This window comes from Plectropomus leopardus, chromosome 23 (assembly GCF_008729295.1).
Source record: "Plectropomus leopardus isolate mb chromosome 23, YSFRI_Pleo_2.0, whole genome shotgun sequence".
Classification (NCBI taxonomy): Eukaryota; Metazoa; Chordata; class Actinopteri; order Perciformes; family Serranidae; genus Plectropomus; species Plectropomus leopardus.
In genome coordinates this window covers 14,772,896-14,796,254 of record NC_056485.1, presented here as the reverse complement: position 1 = coordinate 14,796,254, position 23,359 = coordinate 14,772,896, and the positions used below count along the sequence as shown (strand labels likewise).

The 23,359-nt window shown below is 37.8% G+C and overlaps 2 protein-coding genes across 2 annotated transcripts; both read right to left on the bottom strand.

Annotated features, from left to right (window-relative positions):
- Positions 1-1,126: 1,126 nt before the first annotated feature.
- Positions 1,127-7,106, bottom strand: si:dkeyp-74b6.2 (cerebellin-1). The gene is made up of 4 exons (XM_042512458.1): positions 6,942-7,106; positions 4,794-5,473; positions 3,102-3,221; positions 1,127-1,995 (listed from the first exon to the last, which is right to left on the bottom strand). The coding sequence occupies exons 2-4, from the start codon at positions 5,097-5,099 to the stop codon at positions 1,798-1,800; spliced, it is 624 nt and encodes a 207-aa protein (XP_042368392.1). The 5' UTR covers positions 5,100-5,473; positions 6,942-7,106; the 3' UTR covers positions 1,127-1,797.
- A 3,373-nt stretch (positions 7,107-10,479) lies between these two features.
- On the bottom strand, positions 10,480-14,212 carry LOC121962237 (E3 ubiquitin-protein ligase TRIM39-like). Its single transcript, XM_042512461.1, has 10 exons — positions 14,127-14,212; positions 13,353-13,590; positions 12,855-13,230; positions 12,647-12,742; positions 12,320-12,553; positions 12,071-12,218; positions 11,929-11,955; positions 11,757-11,821; positions 11,356-11,475; positions 10,480-10,923 (listed from the first exon to the last, which is right to left on the bottom strand). The coding sequence occupies exons 1-10, from the start codon at positions 14,140-14,142 to the stop codon at positions 10,522-10,524; spliced, it is 1,722 nt and encodes a 573-aa protein (XP_042368395.1). The 5' UTR covers positions 14,143-14,212; the 3' UTR covers positions 10,480-10,521.
- Positions 14,213-23,359: the final 9,147 nt, after the last annotated feature.

Sequence of the window (23,359 nt, the reverse complement as noted above, 5' to 3'; positions counted from 1 at the left end):
GTGTGTCACCAGGATGACACATTCACACAAGAATGTATGTGTAGTTTACTTATTCTTTTTTTTTTTTATACAATAAATCTACAGTTTTCATCTTTAAACTTTATTTTCAACAGTCAGTAGTGGAGTGTTGACATGTAGGGGTTAAAATCTTGCAGTGTCCTCACATACTCTTAATATAACTCAACAGGGATGCATGCTATTTTTAGAACAACAGTCTGCCTGCATAAAGTGATTTATAGAGTATGTAAAGTGTAGTGCAGGTGTTTTTGAGGACGTAAATGTCAGCTTTAACCAAGGGCATGAGCATATCCTTGTCAATGTCAGGTGAATAAACTGTATCAGTAAATCTTTTCATGCATATAATAAGTTACATTGTTAAAAAATAAATAGTGTGGCTTTTCTTGGTTTGCATGAGATTGTTTACTATTAGTAAGTTTGCTTGCCTCTATGGTAATGATTAATAGAAAAACTGTGCAAGATAAAATGCTATGAAGTATGATAGTAATACTAATATTCAAAAATCAGACTTTAAATTACAAATAACTGAATAACCAATAAATGATACTAAATTTGAGCGTGAAAATAAACATAAAGCTTTGTAATATTGCTTAACAAAACAGTAAAGTAACCAGTTTTGCAATTTATTTAATTTATGTCACCTCAGTAATGACTGAAAAGTTAATAAATAATACCAAATGTAATTGCTAAAATATATAAAAAGCTTGATTATTTTTTACTTCACCTCCAATCAATTGCTAAAAAAAACGGCAACGAGCTTATTATTTTTTTTAGTTGATAAACTCTTTTAAAAAACTTTACCTTAAGCTCAATTTAAATTCATTAATTAATTGCTTTTTTAATTCATTTATTTTCCCTTTCGATTTATTTTTTGTATATTTTTTTCAATTTCTTACTTTATTTTTTTCACCGCGAAAAATATTTATTATATTTATATCGTATTTATTTCCAGTACACTGTGTGGTAGCTAGTAATTTAGCTAGCTGGCTAAAAACAACAACAAAAAACACAGTAATACTCCCCTTCTTGAGTCACACAACTCAAATCAAATCTGAACCCGAAGACAAGAAACACATATTTTTGAATTCAATGTGACTTACGATTTTTAAGGATGTCATTATCTCCGATGTCGACCTTGGATTAAAGCCCATAAATCCGCTTGGAAATCACAGGAAAGACCACACTGCTCGAAACCGCCGAACTTGCCTGAGAATCGTTACATTTTTAACTTTTCTTCAGTAACAAACGTCTCCAGCGATAGTTGTCTCTACATATATGGGTACAATGCAAACATGAACTTCTGATAACTAATTCGGCATAATTTAATTGGAGCAATTTTCCCGAAATGTCAACAAAATTAAGCTAAAAAAGAAGCACAGGGGGTCAAGTTAGCGCACTCCATGGCAACAATGCACTTCCGGTTTGAATCCCCCAAAGCCCTAAAATTATGGGAAATGTAGTTCAGCGAGATGAAAGAATAGATTTGGAAAGAGGCAGAGAACAGATACAATAATATTTATTGCCACAAAGATTTACCATCCTGTTTTTCATGCATAAAATAAAATCACAAACCTCTGACAGGCTGGTGTAAGCAAGCATGACGACACATTACAGTCAGACCACAGTGAGTCATAAAAGTGCAATAGAAATGGAAATTACATTCAGGATTATTTGCTGCTGAGTGAATTCAACCATTCATTTAATACATATGCTGATGCATCAGATCAGTTTGACTGAATCCAATGACAAAAACACAGCTGTGTATACCTCAGCCTTAATCTACAAGGGGAACACCAGAAACCCAGAGAACGTGGAGTACTTCCACCCTCCCATTAGGTTCCCCCTCTCCAGTTTGAGGTATGCCTTGTCCCCTCTCTCCATCATCACCAGCCCGGCATTGGTGGCAGCTTCCCTGGTCACGTCCTGATCACCTGCAAAGGCTGAAATCACTGGCCAGCCATTGAGAACCAAACTCACCTGAGAAATTTAGGCAAGGAGAAAGATAGTAAAGACAGGAAAACTGGGACCTGAAATGCTATAATGTTGTTGATTTTAATCCAATTTATTCATGTATACTGCAGCTGTAGAAAGGTTTTGTATGCCCATCGCCTAGAGAATTTTTATAGTAGCCTACTGTATAGATTTATGTAAATAACAGTTAAAAGGTACAAGGGTATTGAGCAGCTGCCATGACAGCTATGTAGGCCTATGTGAGCCAGCATCTGCATTGTGACTGTCAGATTAAAACTGAAAAATACAAAGATTCAAATTACTTTTTAGTTTGACATTTTGAGAAATATGTCCTTTTTATAGTTGACCTATTCGTCACATAGCGAACAAGTTAGCGAGCGGCAAATTGGGTTACATGTCAAATGGTGAAAGCTTTTCAGCTTTCGTCTTTACCTTCGTCTTTTTTTCCCCTTCCCTTCCTTTTCTTTTGTTTTTTTTTTCTCCCTGGCTTTCATCTGCAAATTTACACAGTTTGACGTCTGGGTCAAAGTCTAGCGCAGGGACTATGGAGCATGTGCAGAATGCCAAGGACAGTTTAGGTCTAGTTGAAGCATATACATGAAAGAGTAAATTGACCCCAACTGCATCATTAAGGTGTGTATGTCCGACTTTAAGAAATTCGGCTTCCGATTTCAGCTGGACGAACATGTTTACACAGTCCAGTTTTAGTTGGACTATCACAATAGTCCGACTTTTTCTAACATCATATAAATGTAAGGAGTGGTGGTTAGCTTTGATAACCTTTGAAACTAACCAAATATTATTCATGCTAGTCACAGGTGTGCTTATGTACTTATACAAATAGCACTACATCCCTGATCCAAAGGAAACAAAATCTGCCTACCAGCACCTCCAATGTCCACTATTTTCTGTCATATCACATTTCTTTAAAAGACACATCAGTGCACTCTGTGCTGCTAGGTGGATTTTGTTGCTGTACAAAATCAGGCCAGCTGTTTATAGCCTAAACTGTACAGTATGCTAAGATTTTAAAAATATGTGCTTTGCTGGGATTTTTTTTCTCCAAAGGAAATACACATTATCTTTAAAATGTTAATCATTTAGGTTCTTACTTGTATTGTCTGCCGGTTGTAAACTTTGACAACATGAAAGCTGAAACTGTAGACTCCTTTTCTCGGGGCCACGAAGATGCTCCTCGCTGGATCAAAATGGCTGCCAACGTTTACTAGGATCTGAGAAGAAGAGGAGATAAAGAAAAAAGATAGGAACACCACAACCTGAGCAGAACCACTCATTGGCTACATTTTTGGAATATCTGATCAAAAATCTGTCTTTTGGGAAAGTTCAGCTTTAAATCATGGTCAGGAGAACAAGAAATGGAGGACATGAAGAGGGTGTTCTGGCAGGACTTTTGAGTGGACCAACAACAGGACACAGACAAGACATAGTAAATCATTATTGGTCTGTATTGTGTATCATGTCAGAGCTCCAGACATTGCTCACAATACCTGAATGTCCCCACCCAGGACCTGTGTATGTAGTTCTTTCAGGCCTATGAATAAACACTTAATTATGACCTGCCACATGCAACGTTGATGACATTATGACAGCTTCCAGCATGTAACAACACTGACTCACATATTGGCAAAAACTCAGCATCGACCGTTTGTGATGTAAGCATTTCTCGGCAGTAATACAATGGACTCTTTGCATGTGATCAGCCACTGCCAGTAATCAAGCCTGTTTACGGACAGCAGGGACAGTCCACCATTTTCCTTTCATTGGACTTACCCAACAATTACTGTATGGGTTGTTGTGAAATAAGTTGTTGCTGATGACATAACTTCCTCTTTCCCTCCAAAACTCCAAGGACTGTTTTAACCATGCACTGAAGATTTAAAAGTGTAAAACAGCCGACTCTCATTCCCAGGGTACCAGATACTGCCGTTTTGTCACACCCTTCGGCACATTAAGGCCCAGACATACCAAACCAACGTCAAAGAGGCAGCGCAGAAAAGTCAACTGTTGCATCCCCTCAAGTTGCCCATGTCTCAGCCAAAAAGTTGCACATGACCACACCGCAAAGACTACAGCCAAAAGCCCACTAGGCTGTATGTTGCAGCCCATTCTCGTTCCAAAGTTGTCAAATACCACCGCTTTGACAGTGCTGGCACAAAAGCCACCTTTTGCATCCTCATGACTCGCCACTGGATGACGTTAGGTGAGAACACGGCCAGACAGAACCAGTTGGGTACTACTGATTTGATGCAAGACAATGGCAGGTTGAAACATGCAGGTAATGACATAACATATGAAGAACAAAAGACAGCAAGAAAGGGTTATAAAACATCCCAAAGCATTTCTGGATCAATCAGAGTAATAATCTGGAAATGCTTTGTTAAACAATGGTTTATTGAAAATAGTTGTTTGGATTTCCATGAATATCACAAATGGATACTTTGATAATGCTGCACATGATTTTTTCAGAACATTTTTCGAACATTTATTTTTGATTGCTGTCTTTTGTTTGGCCTATGATTTGCACTCATATGCTGAAATTTTTGGGTGCTCCACTCTCATAAACACCATTAAACAGAAAACTTTCTCGGACCATAGAGATCCCAGGGTGATGATGTGCAGTTTATACTGTTATTGGGTGAACTATTCTTGAAAAACTTGTATTTTAAGTGCCTCTGTTTGGTTCTACTAAATCACCGTTATCATTTATTTGAAGGATGGAATGGTAAACATCTTACTTTATGCTTTTTAAATAGTTGTGTGACCAATACCCAATAGAAACCCACCTGGTCAAAGTAGATGGTCATGGTGCGGTTGCTCATCTCTGAGGGTTCATGGTTAGTATTTCGAATGGCTGAAAACGCCACCCGACCGGTTCCTGACCTCACCGACATGCCCAGAGCGTTACCCGATGGCTCCGCAGAAGGGGTGGAGTCGCATACCACCAAACACTTTCCCTCCAGCACGATTGGCTCCGTGTCATTCTGGCAACTGACCTCCGAGGGCCCCCAGTGGACCAGAAGCAGAAGTCCAAAGAAAAAGACTGAGCGTGGTGCAAGGTAGGGCAGAGAGAGAGAAAATGGGTAGGGCATAGTTCCAAATGAGGGCAAATATCGGGTGTTTCTGGAGCACAGTGACAAAATGTCAGTGAGAACGTGTCTTCTTGAGGAACACCTCACTTTAACAGCATCATCATAGTTTCACCCGGAAAGAACTCTTCAACCCAGCAACTCATGGGACGTTAAATGATTCAAGTAATCCTCAACTGATCCTGCCAACAGCAAGTGGAGTTGGAGTCTCTTTGGGGAGGACTGTTAGTTGGCACCAAGATGGCAGTGTCCCTTAACAGCAGACAGGAAGTCCTTATACGTATAGTTGGAGGTAATCCAGTTCCTCACACTGCAGCAAAAATGGCCATCAGGAAAACAAAATCCAAACTGTTTTGATGACTGTCAAGACTTCAGGCCTGTTTGAAAATATGGACACAATTTTGCAGATAAATATTTTTCATATTTTCCATTTTCCATATTAAAATTATTGCATTACTGAATGGGCAGAGTATATAACAGTGGGCTCAAACATGCAAAAGGCAACACAGTCTCTCCAACATAGGAGCAAGATACACGGACTTTACAGCTGTTTGGCCTCTTTTTGTTGTTGTTCTGCATCTATCTGTCTAGTCATTTTATATCTATTTGGGGTAATTTAAATTTTGTGGTCATTTTGTGTCTCTTAGTAGTTTTGTGTAATGTTGTAGTCGTTTTGAGTCTATTTGTAGTCTTTTTGTATCTTTCTGTGGTCATTTTGAGTCTCTTTGTAGTCATTTTGTGTCACTTTGTACTTGCTATGCGTCTCTTTGTTGTCATCTTGAGTCTTTTTGTGGTCACCTTTTAACTCTTTGTGGTCATTTTGTGTCTCTGTGGTAGTTGTGTCTTTCTTTAGGTCATATTGAGTCTGTGCAGTTGACTTGTATCTCTTTGGGGTCATTTTGTGTCTCTTTGTGGTCATTTTGTGTTGCCTTGTAGTCATTGTAAGTATCTCTGTAGTTGTTCAGTGTCTTATTTTGATCTTTTTGTCTTCTCTTGGTCTGCATATGTCTCTTTGAGTGACATTTTGCAGGTGAAGGTCATAGGGACCCTGACACATTGATAAACCCATTCAGTAATCCATCCATAGGTATGTGAATATGTTTGCCTATGTAAAATGTGTAAATGTTTGTGTGTGATCATGCATTTGTATGAAAAATTGAATTTAAAACACTTGCATCTGGCAGAGACAAAAACAGTTAAAATGGTTTCTCTGACCCAGGCTGAATAAAACAGAAAATAATGAATCAAGAAAAAGATGAGTAGGGGAATGGCAGTGGATATTAAGAGCAAAATAATTACGCTAAAGAGGAAAATAAGCAGAAGTGATGAGGTAATGTTTTGGCCAGTAAGAGGGTGCGTTAGTGCCAGCTGGACTCAGGAGGGGGGACAGCGGACTATTGCAATCCCACCACCGAGAGGCCATCTGTGGGTAAATATTCTCACTCCCTCTTCCTCTGCACCTTTCCAATTAAATCTCTGCACTTGAATTCCTTTACACAAACCCCCATGACCACATGCTATAAATAAAGATATTACAATACTAGCTCAAGCATTATGTTAAGTGTTGATAATAAATCATTCACTCAGCAGCTGACTTTTCATGCACTACAGGAAAGCATTATCCTTAAATAAATGCTAAAACAATCTTTTACTTTAAACTACAGGGGTTAAGTAAAAATACAGAAATCTTTCATTTTGCAATTAGATAAATCCTCAGAATTTGTGCCTAATCAACACCTTCAACAATAAAAAGTACAAGCATTTTTACAAAAAAGTGACTCTTGATACATGCATACAGAAATTATTATTATTATTCTTTTAAAATATTGGCTTTAAAACACCCACCTGTCACTTAAAGTGTTGCCTCTGCAGCGACTTACAAAACCCAGCTGTCTTCAGTAAAGTTAGAGCATCCCAAGAGCCCTGTTCTCCCGTTACCTTCAGCTTTATCTTTTCCTCTCCCTCTCCTTTCCCCATCCCTCTCTCTCTCTGTTCCAGGGAACCCCTGTGTTCGAGCAGACGTTTAATCACATCATGAGCATCGCGGTCCTTCTGTTCTCACGGCTCTTTGGCCCCCTGCTGTATCGTTTCCCCTCCCTCTTCCTCCATCTCCTTTACCTCAGATACCACAGAACTGATGGCAGAACTGAAAGGCTGCATCACAAACTGCTATATATCCTTTCTGTGAGGGACCAGAACATTTTGCTGGTTGAACTTCCTCCCAAAAAGCCCAGACTTTAATGAAGGTGTCTCAAGACTTGGAAGAATAACTCTTCATATGCAAAAGATTGCGTAGTTTTGATGGTTTGAGTCTGAAATGATGGGACTGGATAAATGATTACACCCAGATCTGTGTTCTGAAAATGAATTTGCAAAAAGAAATGTGTTTAAACTGAAATACGATGCCACTTGGATGATTTAAAAACATCAAGGACATCAAACGAGCAAGCACTTTTAATAAAGTTTGCAAAATGTTCAGTGATAATGTGTCTTCCCAACAACATCTGCTTTTTTAAAATATTTGTTTGAAACAACAAAAACATAGGTCTTTCACACATTCACAGTATGTTTTAGTGAAATAATAATAATAAAAAAAGCTGATGATACCTTACAGGGCAGATAAAGGGCAATAATAAGGCAGATGGTTTACCAATGTTCATAAAAAAAATCCTTTTTATAATTTGTTGCAAAACATCGAGCTTGCTCCTTTGAGTGTTTTGTTTCAATTGCTAAACTGAAAAAGCACACAGGTGCGCGCGTCACTGAGTGCTTGTGGTTTTGTGGTCAGTTATATCACTATTTACTTTGCAATGACGTGATTAATTTCTGAGGTATGAGTCTCCATCTTTCAAGAAATACTAGATTTCCATTGTCATTAAGTCCTTCCTGTATCCTAAAAAACTTTTCATCTCTTACATAATGTGACAGCCCTAAGATTGTATTTCTGCTAAACTCCGTTCCTGCTCCCTTGTTTCTTAGTTTTCCTGGATCCTGGCCGTAACCTTGACTCTGCCTGACCGTGGTGATCGCTGTGCTGATGCTGTGATGCTGCCTTTGGTTGTGCTCGTGCTGTGGCTGTACTGACACTGTGCCCCCCGCTCGCCCTGATCGTGGTCTGGTCCTGGTTGCGCCGATGCTGTGATCTTGCCCTTGGACACCTCCCTTTCAACATATGCATGAGACTGTTATCATCTCCCTCAACATCATCATAGAGTGCAAATACTAATTTCACACCTACCATTATTGTAATATGACATGCATCTGTTTCTATTATTGCCGTGCCTCTCTCCCGCTCTCTCCCCTCTCTCTTTCTCTTTCCTTTTTTGCCATGATTGTATTTCATTTGCTATTTACGACATCTATTGCTCGTCTGTCCGTCCTGGAAGAGGGATCCCTCATCATCCTCTACCGCTCTTCCTGAGGTTTCTTCCTTTTTTTTTTTTCCCGTTACAGGGGTTCTTTTTCGGGAGTTTTTCCTTGGGTGATGTGAGGGTCTAAGGGCAGAGGGATGTCGTACACTGTAAAGCCCTCTGAGGCAAACCATGTTTTGTGATAATGGGCTCTATAAATAAAACTGACTTGACTTGACTTGGCCCTTGCGCCGACAGATTGCCCAGTAACCACTGTCAGGACGCACTGTGATGGACCCCTTCCCGTTGATGGACACCTTGGCTACACCGAGATCCCAGTCCCAACGACATCTGCTTTTTTAAAATATTTGTTTGAAACAACAAAAACATAGGTCTTTCACACATTCACAGTATGTTTTAGTGAAAATAATAATAATAAAAAAAGCTGATGATACCTTACAGGGCAGATAAAGGGCAAAATAAGGCAGATGGTTTACCAATGTTCATAAAAAAATCCTTTTTTATAATTTGTTGCAAAGCATCGAGCTTGCTCCTTTGAGTGTTTTGTTTCAATTGCTAAACTGAAAAAGCACACAGGTGTGGCGCGACACTGAGTGCTTGTGGTTTTGTGGTCAGTTATATCACTATTTACTTTGCAATGACATGATTAATTGCTGAGGTATGAGTCTCCATCTTTCAAGAAATACTAGATTTCCATTGTCATTAAGTTCTTTCTGTATCCTAAAAAAACTTTTCATCTCTTACATAAAGTGACAGCCCTTAAGATTGTATTTCTGCTAAACTCTTAAATAAGTACTGTACCAACACAACCAATCAAAATTACCAACAATCACCCCCAGCCTATGGAGAGAGCACGTACGACACAGTGCACAAGATGACATTTCAGCTCTCTTGTGAAATAGTCGGTGTAATATCATCATCATTTTTGATTGGAAAAAATGCGCATACTTAAAGAGGATAGGTGAACATGGCTTTACAATGTTCTCTGTAAAAATATTGATTTGTTGCAAAGCAGCTGGTGAGCTTGTTCAGATGACTGTTTCGTTTTAATTGTGTAACCGAAAAAGCACATAGGTGTGGTCCAACATTATGCAAGAGCTGGTCTGATGTAGGTCAATAAAAAGTAGAATAACGACATACTTTGTACTGATTCATTACATAAGTAATTGTGACTAAAAAAAAGAGTATTTACAAGTTTCCTTCTTCATACAAAGAAATACTGGATCATCATAAACTCCTTCTCCTTCCTCTGGTGCATCCTGCAAAAATCTGTAAAAAAACTGTAACTTTTCAGTGACAAAAAATATTTATTTCTCTGCTTTTGCATGTAACTGTTTTTAATGGTGTTCAGACTGTTGTGAATGGTTTGTTCTTTATGTTTTCTGTGCTCTCAAAGTAATTGAAAATACCCACAATGATTCTCTTAGATTTAAATAACAGTTGAATTAATAAAAGTGTAGTGTATGGCCTTAATGCAAACAAAGAGTCTTCGATTTAATTTCATTAATCTGGAGAAAATGTTGCGTCTTCCATAATTTAATAACAGAGCTCAGAATGTGCCAAACTCTGCTGATCTTCATGAGTTTTTGAGGGAGGCACAGTCGGATATCCTCTGAACAAATGAACTGCCCTTAATAAACACTATTTCATGCTTTTATTTCATTGCTTTTATTTTCAGTTTTTCAATTTTAAGTTATACACAGGCCATTTCAGCTATGGAAAAAAAAGGCTTTGCAATGCGTTCAACAACATTTCAAGCATTTCATATACACTAATGTACACAAGTGTGTCATTTTGTTATCATTTTGCGATGGTTCATTTGATTAATCAAATCAAAGGTTTTGGAGGAAAGCAGCTGTTAGAAACCTCACTGTCATACTTTAAGCGGTAAAAGTGCATCCAACGTGTTTATTTACATAAAAAATAAGTCATGAATTTCAGCCTGTTGCAGGCTAATGTAAATCAAATACTATTACAGTACAATGAATATAATACATTTAGGTGTAAACTAACTGTTATTAACAACAGTTAGCGTCCTTCTTTCTTATGATACATCATAAAGCTGACTCAGGGGTTTTGTGTTTTCCCTCCCTGACATCTCCTTCAATGGGACAGATGATCAGCGGGGCGCTGTTCTTCCCATCATCTTGAACGCAGGGGTTAAAATACGGGTACAGAGGCTCGGGGAAGTCACAGCCGCTGTAAGTGTAAATGTGAGTCTTTGCTTCTGCGTCATAGAAAGACACCTTTCCTTCCTCATAATCCAGGAAGATGCCAATTTTCTGTGGGGGCTCTTGGAGCTGGAGGGTGACGGAGGGGCCGGCGCAGGCATTGAGGCTGCCGCCCTTGCGCCGACAGATTGCCCAGTAACCACTGTCGGGACGCACTGTGATGGACCCCTTCCTGTTGATGGACTCCTTGGCTACACCGAGATCCCAGTCTGTTTTATCTCCAACCTGAAATACAACATACAGAAAACAGTCAGACACGCATGCTTCCTGAAAATAAACTGCTAAAAATACATTTGTGATTAATTTTATGCCAGCTGTTTTTGAATTAAGTACATGGTGAACTTTCTGTTGACTTAAAATTGCATTATATTAGATTAGATGTTGAAATTGCGATCCATTACTTGACTCTTGTGTATTTTACAGTTAAAAAACATCCAATTCCTGATAGCAACTTGCAGGATACGCAACAAGTAATAAAATTAAATATAATTTTTGTATGCAAAAACCAAATGTGACTCTGTGCTTGGCTCTAATCATTGTAGTGTGTGACATGTGCATGTCACATATACCTAAAAGTTCTAATTATAACACATTTAATTAGATTATTTTCAGTGTAGTGGCAGTTGAAAGTGTGTTTTATGTTTCTGAGCTCCTCACCTGAACAACCCAATAGCATCTTCCAGATTTGAAGCTTTGTTTTCCCAAAACGCAGACGCAAGAGTTGAAGCGGTGAGGATTGTCTGGGAGTTTGCCGCTCTTCTGGCTGCTGACGCTCACCTGTAGATCAACGTAACCATTGTTATCATCATCATTTCAAAAATTTGCATTTTAGTTTCAATTTGAGCCCCTTTGCACCAAATTCTCACATGCTCTTGAAGACCCAACCTTTTCCAATTTTCATGTAATTTCACTGAAGTACAAAAGCTCAACCCGTTTTAACTCGACCTGCTGCTTCAGAGCATAAGATTGTCTAGCTTTGCCATCAAGCTATTCTCTAGAACTGTAAGGTAGACTCTTTGTTCTGCACAAATTTAATTTAATGATCAATCAGACGATACCTTCTTCCTGTCCGGAGACAGAACCAGCCAGCCTGAAGCAGTGTCAGGATCCAGAGTGACATCAACTGCAGAAACAAAGCAGAAAAACAATGAGTCTGGCAATGAAAAGGATGAGTTAAACTAAGGATGAAGCTTATTGTAAAAATAAATGAGAGTGTGATCATCAACATACCTGCGTATTGATCCATCTTGTCCACTTCTGCAAAAAAAATAAAAATAAAAACGGTTATTTTCATGCACTGATTTTTACAACAATCTCTTGAATCTATTTGCAAAGTAGATAACAATTTATTAATAGATAAAAAATCACTGACCTTCTGCAGACAGTTTGTTCACAACATAATGGCAGACGTCCACAAGTTTGGAGATGGCTTTTGTCCCCGTCCCCATGCAGTTGTCTGAGTGGACTGCGACCTCAGACCACTCCCTGGTGGATGGGAGTCGACTCAGAGACCGGAAACTCTAAAAAAAACAAAAAAACAATGAAGGATTTTCTCATGAGCATAGCGTCCTGAAATGTAGATGCAGTACAGAAATAGTAAACTGCACTATGGATATCTTACCTGCACAAGGTGGACGGGGTTCTGAGCGTGCCCCAGGTGCTGCAGCACGCTGCTCCGCGTCTGCAGCTCTTCGAGTTCCCGTTGCATCTCTTCCAACAGCTCTTTGGATCTCTGCTCAGCTTCGCGCTGCCTTTCCTCCAGCTCCTCCACCAGCTCGGCCTGGTGTCTCTTGATAGCTGTTATCAACACGTCGCAGATTTTAGCGTTTTTCTGTATCTCCCTCTTCGTGATATCCTGTTGATTAAAAGGATAGAAACATAAATTTACACATAAAAACAATCAAATATGACCACTGGGTTCATGCCGTGTATCTGTGTAATGACTTACTTTACTTTGATCCACTTTATCTTTTATCTCCTGCATTTTTCCCCATCTGGCCTGAATCATCTGTTGAATGCTGGCCTTTGTCTCCCTCAAACAAACCTGCAAAAGATCCAAAAAGGTTTTATTATAATGTGCTGCAAAACACACACAAATATTACATATTTCTATGCAAGAGGAAAGCAGGTACATTAAGATAAACTTATTGTCTCACCTTCACCCTCTTGCTCTTCCTCTCAACGGGGATCGTCTGGTGGTTTTTGTGGTTCCTCTCTGTGCACATTACGCACACAAGTTTCTGGTCTTTCTCGCAAAACATCGTCAGCGGCTTCTTGTGGGTTCTGCAGAGGTGAATAGTGGCAAAGGTGGCCGGATCGATCAGTCGATGTCTCAGCAGCTCTTGATTCCTTAGGTGTGGTGTCAGGTGAAGTTCACAGTAAGACGCCTGACACAGGACGCACGACTTGACCGATGGCGACTTGTCTCCATGGCAGATGTCACATGGAACTTCCTCAGCCTCAAAAAGTTGGTTCAGGGAATTTTTCCGGCTTCCTGCTTTCCTTGCATTGCTGTCGCCATTCTCTGGAGACCTGTTAAATTGTTACATCCGAATTAATTTCAAATATTTGACTTTTCTGATAAATTTTCTGAGCATTTGACAGAACCAGTGAGCTTTAAAAAAAGTTTTTAAAAAAAGAAAAATGAAACAAACCCTTCACAGAAATCGATGATATCAATCATTGATCGGTTGATTCTAAGTTGAGGACGCTTGTCGAAAGTCTCTTTGCATAGCGGACAGTCAGGCTTGGCTTTTGTATCCCAGTATCCTTCAATGCAGTCTAGGCAAAAGTTGTGGCCACATGGGATGGTGGTGGGGTAGGTGTATCTCTCCAGACAGATGCAGCACCTAAACTGCTCTTCAAGTGACACAGCAAGGGCCATGTTTGTGACTGGAAAAAACACATTATATTAGTTAAACATGCACATGCATGATTCAATTGTATATCATGCACATCAACAAGCCTGCATTAATTAACAAGACAACACAAATAAATCTAAACCGCATTTTTCAATAAAAGAGTCGAACAAAACAGAACTGAAAATCTATTTTCTGATGCAAAACATTTTTAAAGTATTCAATATAAGAGAAATGTGAATAAATACATATTAAACAGTCCCTCTTGCCTTTTCCTCTAGACTTTTGGAACAACTAAAATAATTTTAATTAAAGCAATGCTTGATTTTTCAATCATCTGTACAATATCTGTACTGAATTCAATTAAATTAAAAAAAAAATGTTTTGTGAATTTCATTCATGCAATTAATGTTGTGAACTAACTCAAAGCACATTTTGTTGGCCATTTTATGAAATAAAAGTGTTCAAATGACAAAATGTGTTTTGAATATTATACCATCAGCAAATTTTAAATTCCCAAATTTTGTTTTCTCTTTGAAGTAGTCCAATAATCTAATAATAATATCTTACCTGGTTGAGTTGTCATGTTGACTGTCCTGATTGTTCTCGTCAGATGCAGAAAACAGTGCAGGATGCAACTTAAATGCTCAGTAAACTCAGGATTAGTCACTCCTGATTTCCCTTTAGCTCCTCCCCCCCAGGGTGCAGGTGCATTTTCCCACATCACTCACACCAACTGGTTATTCTGGTTCTTTTTTCTAACTTTAAATCATGTTCTATACAATCATGACCTGAGCTCACATTTATGAGCTCTTGCAAGAAATGAGGGCATGGTTCTCTCAGCTGCAGCTGTAACTGGAAAGTCAACCCACTATGGTTTTGCTTCTGAGCATGTTTTTGATTCAGCAACAAAATGTAATCAGTTCATTGTTCAGGTTAAAAAGTGTGTGTGTCTAAAAACAACTTGTAGAAAAGCACAGAAGATGATAATAATATGTACAAAAATACAGCAAACTGCGCTTTGCCCGGTGTGCTGAGTAATGATTAAAGAGCCGATATGTGAGTGTATTTGAGATCAGACTACATTCAGTGCACAGTATGAACAGTATGACACGTGCAAGAGTTACAGGAGGCAAAACATAGAAGTAAAATGTGCAGCGCCCGTGTGACCCTAAGAACTTTTTTTCATCAAAAAAAAAAGAAAAAAAAGAATTAGCATAAGGGAAATGGTGGAGTGAAATGTATATAGAGAGCATTAAAGTAAGAGGAAATGAAAAGGCAAAAGACATCTAGGGTGCAGTACAAAAACAAGAAGATGAAAGTTGCGTAAAAACAAACAAAAGAAATGTATTCTCTCATTATTTGTTATTTATTATCATTAGTTAGCTTAATTGTGTTGATTTTTCTTTAACAATTGTTCTCATTAGTATGAATACAAAATAATAAATTTTAATAAATTTTGCAATTTGCTATTGTTATTTTTGTTACTTTTGCTATTAAGTAATTTAATAATTAATTTTGATTTCTATCCTCTTTACTCTTTTATTGCAAGTCTCTATCCTTGTATATGTTTAATATTTTAATGCTCAGTAAAGCACTTTGAATTGCCCTGTTGTATGAAATGTGCCATAGAAATACAGTTATACCCTGCCGTGCCTTGCCTTGTCTTCCCTGGATAAGTATATACTGATCGGAAGGTAATTTAAAATGTATGGGTGGGCTATGTAAGAGTGCAGAAGGTACAAGTAGTATAAGTATAAGATATATGAATAATAAGGTGGTTCTCATGCACTTTTCATATGTACACCTACTAAAGAAATCAAACATCACAATCACAATTTGTAAATAACTTGCGTAATAATGAGCCAATAATTTGTGTATAACCCACACTATAGGGATGGCTGTGATCACTAATGGTGACCAGTGGGTTGATGGGAATTAAGAAGGAACAGGTTGGGGTGGTGGATGGGTCAAACAAACACAGGACTTTCCCCAAAGAAACCGGTGTGTGGGACTGTGTCAAACAAAAATAACTTTTAGTTATTTTAAGGTATGTCATTACCGTGTTTCTTGTCCTAAACCTAATCTACAAAACTCTGTGAGATATAATATGAACCACTGTATGAGGATATGCTGGAGTAATTTATTGGATAAATTTGCACATAAATTAAATATATGTATATATATATATAATGATCTAAGCCAGATGCTGATCATATGTTTATAAATTTGCTAACAAAAAAGTCCAGAATTACAGAAAACCCTTAGTTATCAGCAAATGTAAAAAAAAAAATTAAAAATGTAATACTATAAAGGATAAATCTGAATAAATACTTTGTGTAATATGCACTAAGCTCCGTGATATTGTTTGTTTTTTGTTTTTTTTTTTAAAAAAAGATATTATATCGGTTGAGTTATCAAGATAGAAGTGCGTTAATCACAAATGTGAATGTTCATCATTGCATGTACAGTGACGTCAAGAAATAAACAGACGTTCTCAGTGTGCTGAACGTTCGCAGATAAGGGCTGTTGTTTTTCAGCATTTCTTCATTTTTCTGTTTAGACACGCTTCAGCTCTGTGCTGATACAACATTCAAAAGGAAGACAAACCTGTTCTCTCTGTCAGAGGTAAACAAATCCATGTCGCATTAAGAGTAGTCATACGTGAGTGGGAAATTTTGTTTTTTAGTGCATCGACTCAACCTATGTTTACCAGAAAAAAAAGTATGCCAAATAAGATTTTGAGGCCTCTTATCAGCTGACTCTAGTTGTGGGAGTATTTAGATAAAAAAAAAAAAAAACACATTATTTAACTCAAACATGCTTATCAGAGTAATATTCTTTCAAATGGTTTTATCTATTGTGCACAAGAAGATTTTGAATGCAAAACTATTGGGTCATTGCATTTTTTTTAAGTATTTGTCACAGTATTAATCATAGGAAACAACAGTGCAGATACTCACTGTTACTCAATTGTCAAAGAGTGCACTGACAATTTTCAATTACTGACTAATGCAATAAAAATAATGTTTCCCCAGGATTGCACCATACTGATGACTAATTGTTATTGAGTAAAATACAGAAATGTAATACAGACCGATATTAAGCAACTCTGCCAAGCACATACTGCATTTAAGCAGCGCTCTAATGATGATATCATTACAGCTGGTGATAAGTTAATGAACAGTTGTTGCCAGCCAAAAAGTAACCAAGAGAATCATTAAAAAACAAATATAAAATTCATTAGCTGCTCACTGTTGGCATTATTATGAGATAAATAGACTAGGTAATGATCACTACATGAGAAGTTTTTAAATAATGAATCAAAAGATGGCCATGATTATTGCTTGTAGCCTGTAAACAGATGTTATTGATTCATCGTAACATCATTTGTGGGGCGTTGGATTCATTGGATATCATTCGAGCTGTTTTCATTTTTGCAAAAGACAGGACTGTCACATCCCTGTGGTTTATATCTTTTCACCTTTTTCTGTGTGAATTTGTCATAGTTTGTAAAATGCTGCATTAATATAGACTGTTCCTATAGACATACTTAAAATATTTAGAAATGTAGACCTATGATCTTGTAGTTTGAGTTCTGCTGGACAAATGCTGCTAAACGTTTATTATTTTTAGTTTGATTTTACGTATATGGATGACATTGCTATTTTATTTGCGTGTCTTGCATAAGTAAATGTACTTTGCACGTTTTTAGATTTGGATATAATTTTTTTAATCAGTTAACAAATCTAACTATATTTTCCCCTTTAATCTGGAATTTTTTCCTCTCTTCTTCACACAAAAGCTCAAAGACAGCTGCCATGTGAATCAGCCGGCACGTGTGACGGAAACAGGAAACAAGAATAAGAGATGTGGGATGTAAATGATCCGACAACCAATTTTGATTCATTGTGCCAATGCAAACAGATTTTTTATCAGGATGCTACGTTCTTTTGTTGTGACACTTTCAGGTAAAGATCCATTAACCTATGGACTATCCATTTATAATTACTGAAACCTGTTTTGCAAAATACAGTTGAGCATAAACAACAAAAATCCCCCCATAAAATGAGACAGGCGACTTGTTAAATCAACAGGAAAAAAAAACAACTGGCACAAAATCAAACGAAGCAATTTGTTGCCCACAGCTGCTACAGCAAGGACATAGCCTTTGTACATGGGGCACCCACTCCACCAGGTGAGCTACTGGGCACCCCTTAACCCTTTGAAACTTGACTGACAATAGTATTCTTGTCTGATTTCATTTAACACTTGGGGAAAAAGACAAAAAACAAAAGATGCCTCACAAGAAAGTAAAGTTTGTTTCCTATTTTTGCAAGAAATTGGGAAACAGTGACAACTACTAGAAATTTATTTTTCTGAAAAACATAACATGTCCAGGAATGTTACAGAAATATGTATATGTGAGTGTATATTAGTACGATTTTAGTTATTTCCTATTTTATCTTATTTTATTTTATTTCATTTCATTAAAATGTTTTCTAATTTTCAAGTCATTTTCTTGTTTTTGTTGTGTTATTTGTTTGTTTGTTTTTGTTGCTAATTTTGAGTAATTTCATGTTAAGTTGCTCATTGCCTTCTCCCCATGTTTTTGAGAGGAATCAAGCCAATTTGCTTAGGTTTCAAAGGGTTAATTCATGTTTTGACCTGAATGTATCATCATGCCCTGCAGCTGAACTGTCATAAATTTTTTACTGTCACCATAACAAAAAACAGACACTCTACAGCATGACCCGGCCCTGTGTCAAAATAGTTTCGGCTAATGTCACTCAAACTGGCAGACAGCTTCATGTGCACGCTTGGTATGTTGAACCACCAGCAATGTTTTAGTGGTTCCAGCAAACAAATCAGCCGCCTCTCTGGCATGAGAAACTTTAGCATCTGGCCACAAGAAAAATGCAGTTAGTTCTGAAGGTTTACAGTTCTGCCACACTGATCACACACACACACACACACACACACACACACACACACACACACACACACAAAGAACTTAATGTGCACAATCGACCTTTTCTGTTTTTAGTTAAAGCCATAGTTCACTAAAAATTGAAAACCCAGTCATTATCTGCTCACCCTCATGCCAATGGAGAGCTGGGTGAAATTTTACAGTCCACAAAACACTGCCGGAAGATCAAGGGGAAAAAGCCGTTCATCTCCCAAACAATTGAGGCAAATGGTGACCAGGTTTCTGATAACACATAATAAAACCACAAATGTCTCCATACTGTTCACCCTGAAGCCCCGACGTGCCAAGTTGTTTTGAAAAACTTCACTAGTGTCATGTTTTAAGCCTTGTTTTAGCCTGTAGCTTTTAGTGTTGGAGCCAAATTCACATACGCACGCTCACGCAAGACCAACGAGAGCTCGAGTTATCTGCACGCCAGTGTTTCCATGCTACCTGGAAGCTTCCCGCACACAGAGTAGCTTTATATCCAGCAAATGGACTTGTTGCTTCCTGCTAACTCCATAAGTCTCTCTGCGTGTGATAACTTAAGATAAAGACAATCAAGAGGTTTTTACCATAAATTGTATAATCCAAAGAGGTCTCCTCCTCTCCAAAACAAACAGACATGGTGATTTAAACCGGTAAAAACACTAAAAAAAACAAAAAGTAGTTTCACATTACAAATCCAGTGCAGCTAAAGTACTGCTCATTGCAGATGTGCTTTTAACAGCGTTGACTGATGTGAAAACATGAATGGCCCCATACTTCAGAAACATAATGTTGCATCATGATGACCTCCATAAATGAGAACCTGCTCCCTATGTAGATATAAACGAGTTATTACAAGATAATGAAAAAACATTATGACTATTATTTTTGGGTGATTAAAGGCTACACAAAAGTTCAATTTCTGCCAATATATCCCCCTAAATCCTACCCACTGGACCTTTAAAAGTGCACTGAATTATATTTTTAAAAGACTATTATAACATGATTTAAGATGCTTATTAGTTAGTCTGTTTGTTTTCACTGTTATTAGGAGGATATTGAATTCCCTGTCCCCTCATGTCTTTCTTTGCTGCCTTTCCCTCACTTGTCTGTCTACACACCTGTCCTGCATCAGCCTCATTAGTCCTTCTCTGTTGGCTGCTCTCCTGTCTCTTCACCTTATTCCCCTCACCTGTGCTTCTCCCCTCTTTTCTCCACCTGCACTTCATCCCCTTGTCTGATTAGTTTGAGTTTAAGTCTTGTTTTTTCAGTTTAGTCTTCCTTTTTTCCCTTGCTGCCTACTGCTGCTTGCTTTTTCTTGCACAAACACTTGAAACTTGACTTCCTGTTGCCTGCCGTCTCGTATCATGACAACTCTAAATTAAATTAAAAATGAAAAATTGTGTCACTGTTTCACCAAGCATGGTCTCTTAACACATACGAAGGCTGTATGAGGTTAGTTGGCGCGAGGCCAGAGAATGTTCCCGGTAATCAAGTCATTATGTGGATGTGTGAGCGCATAAAAAGGAGACCGTTGAGAAGTCCGGAAGACGCCCTACATATAGAACATCTTGCATCACTAATGACATGTTTTTCACCTGAAGTTATAATATTTATGACTCTCTGTGTGTGTGTGTGTATTGCCTAATTAGATTCTGTACCTGATTTCTTCATGGCCAGACACCTTTTTATCTTATACCCAACCAATACTGTAAATAAATATGCTTTTAAAAAATGACTATTGTCGCCTGAATGATACTTTATAATTTTTTCTTTTTAATTTACAACCACAACAAAAGTAGATTAAAACAGATTGTGCAGGTGAGATAAAAAAAAAGCCCATAAGGGGTTGCAAAGATATCTCATCAAAATAAACAATGCAAACAGTGATGAGGACAAAACACAAGAAATAAAGAAAAAAATTAAAAACATAAGAAAATTAAACAAAATAAGGCAGAAAAGCTGTCATGAAGCAACATGTCCCTATTAAAAACTTAAACACTGCAGAGAAAATCCACATACAGAATTCTAGGCTCCACAACCTTATCTTCCACCAAAAACAAATGCAACATTTATCCTTATATTAAGAAAATATAATTCATTTTGAGTGTAAGTGCATTAAAATTTAAAATGTTCTTAAATACTTGCAGACAGGGAGAAATGTTCACCATGTTGATAAGAATTCAATAGCTCCTCACCACACCTGAATTTAATAATATTTATTTATATGTATTTTTTAGTTACAAAGTAACTAAAACAATCTGTAAAGTCAGAAGTGGGTGAGTGAAAATGTGCTGCGGGGATGTTGCGTAGTGAAAACAAAGAAAAGGAAACAAAAGCCACAGTGTTGAGCCCAGGTGTGTCCAATGTCTCTGACAGACAAGAGCATCTTTGTTTTGAAATGCTAGGACGGTATGTTTCTGCCAGATTGTTATCAAAACAATGCACTTGCAACACAGATGTCTCCACTTTTTTTCACTCACATGCAGCCGTCGCGTCACAGAGCATATTGAGCTCACTATTGCGCAAATTGATACCGTTCTTTGTGACACAGTTTGATCAGACAGTGAGATTACAATGAACAGCACAGTACGTCCTGTACCTGCATCAAAACAGTCTGAGTTCAGGCAAATAAGGTCAGCGTTGCATTGTTTTCAAGGGCTGTACCAAATAGTTTGAAGCTTCAAATCTAAATCAACATTCAGATGCTGCACTGCTTTTTCATTTTATTTTTTTGCGTGTCTATTTATTCTGTTTAACCCCTTGAAACCTGAGCAATTGTATTTGATTTCTTTCAAAAACATGGGAAAAAGGCAGTGGGCGACAAAAGAAGAAATGACTCCGGATTTAGCAAGAAATTAGTAAAATGTACAAGAAAATTACCTGAAAAAAGTATTCACACAAAAGAAAGATAAAGAAAGTAAAACAAACAAACAAACAAAGCAATAAAGAGTTTTTTACAAACCTGGGAAGTTCACGAGTCATCTGCAGTCCAGTCATTATGGATGTGCGGCCCACTTTTGGACCAGTTTTTCTACAAGTTCGGAACCACTGGTTCAGTTGTCTCTCACAGAAAGCAGGAGAGACGGTTTGATGCACCAAAAATGAAGTATGTCATTCCTATAAGGTGCGTTTTGGGTTAAAAAATAATGTTTTTTGACATAAGGAGGTATCAATTGTTGAGGCAGATTTCTGAAGTAACAATTTGGTTGTACTTCCCTTCAGCTAACTATATAATAATCTTACTCAGTATGTTAAAAAAACATACACACACACACACACACACACACACACACACACACCATCATTTTCCTTTAACATGACCTGTTTGTGTTGCTTTAAAGTACAAGAAACCTCTTTGCAGAGGCTGTTGTTAGCTGATCTAACAGTTGGAGTGGTTTGCCATAACAAAAATGGAGTGGTTCATTCCCAAGAGGTCAAGGATTTTTTATTTATTTATTTATTTTTTTAAATATAGGAAAGATACAAATGGTTTGAGAAGTGCACCTCTAGCGTGACTCCGTTCAATAAAGTCGTTAACGCAGGCCGAATCTTGACCTTGTTTTCCTCTTAAAGGTGAGTCACTATATCTGTCGGTATCTTACCTTTTGCCATACATCTATCACACAATACAAATGCCAATAAGTTTCAATGTAGGGCACGTAGACTGCAGTGTCATGAAGCGCCTTAGAGAGATTCTCTACTATGAGATGCAGGTTTCTGTAATTATGGAGAGCTGTTGGCTGCTATAAATGTATTTCTGATGGCACCATTGTAGACTGCACGTGCCAAAAATGTAGAAACCAGACACAGAGGTTTGTTCCATTTTATTTGGCTTTTGCTTTATTAAAAGGTTGGGATTTTTTATTTGTGCCCAGACTTATTTCAATTTTATTTTTTATAGACTATCTGTGAAGCTCACTCTTTTCAAAGTAAGAAATTATTTTTAGAAGTTAATTAATACATCACTAACCTGTGTTTTTGTCCATTGTCCTGTTTCCGATTTTTAAACCGGGGCAACCTGTGATTACAGTCTTCAAAATAAAATTGGCTGTAACTCAGGGCAGCAATTGTGTGAGTGTAACCATGGCCCCCTCTGACCCCCCCTTGGGGACGCCACTGTGAGGCTGATGCTATCAGTTTTGCAGGAATTTTTTTTCATAAAGTAATGACTTAAACAAATTACAGTTATGACCCGATGATGGTGCTGGATGAAAATTAAGTGGATCACCAAAATCAGTTGGATTCATCTTCTCGGAAACATGAATGTCTGCATCAAATTTTGTGCAGATCCAACAAATAGATGTGGAGATTTTTCAGTCTGAGACAAAGTGGTCAGCAGGCTGACACTGCCATCCCTAAAGGCAGCACTGAAGCATATTTATAGCTCTGTATATTTGTGCTCTGTACCTCAAAAAACTCCTGTACAACACAAATGTTTTCATAAGTGGTGCCAACCTGGAAGATACATCCCAATTCAGGGTCTCATGAGGCAAGTCCAATTTCAAAGGCTTCCTGAAATGAAAGCCTCCTTCTTTTTGTCCAAATTTATCACAACCAGTGTGTCAGTTTGCAGCCCTTAGCACTGCTCAATCTGTCCTGTGGACCAGTCGGGTGATTGGTGCATAAAGTGAGGGAATGTCATGTAGGTATTTGAATTAAGATAATGCATGTGTACAAACATAACACACAAGAGAAATGAAACTGCCCCCGGAGGATGAATTTAATGAGATGACACAACCTGGATTAACAACTGTGAAACATGAGATCCAAAATAAAGTCAACAGGGCGCAGTCGATATTCGGAAATAAAGCCCAACATACTTTTCAAGGCTTCAAAAATAACA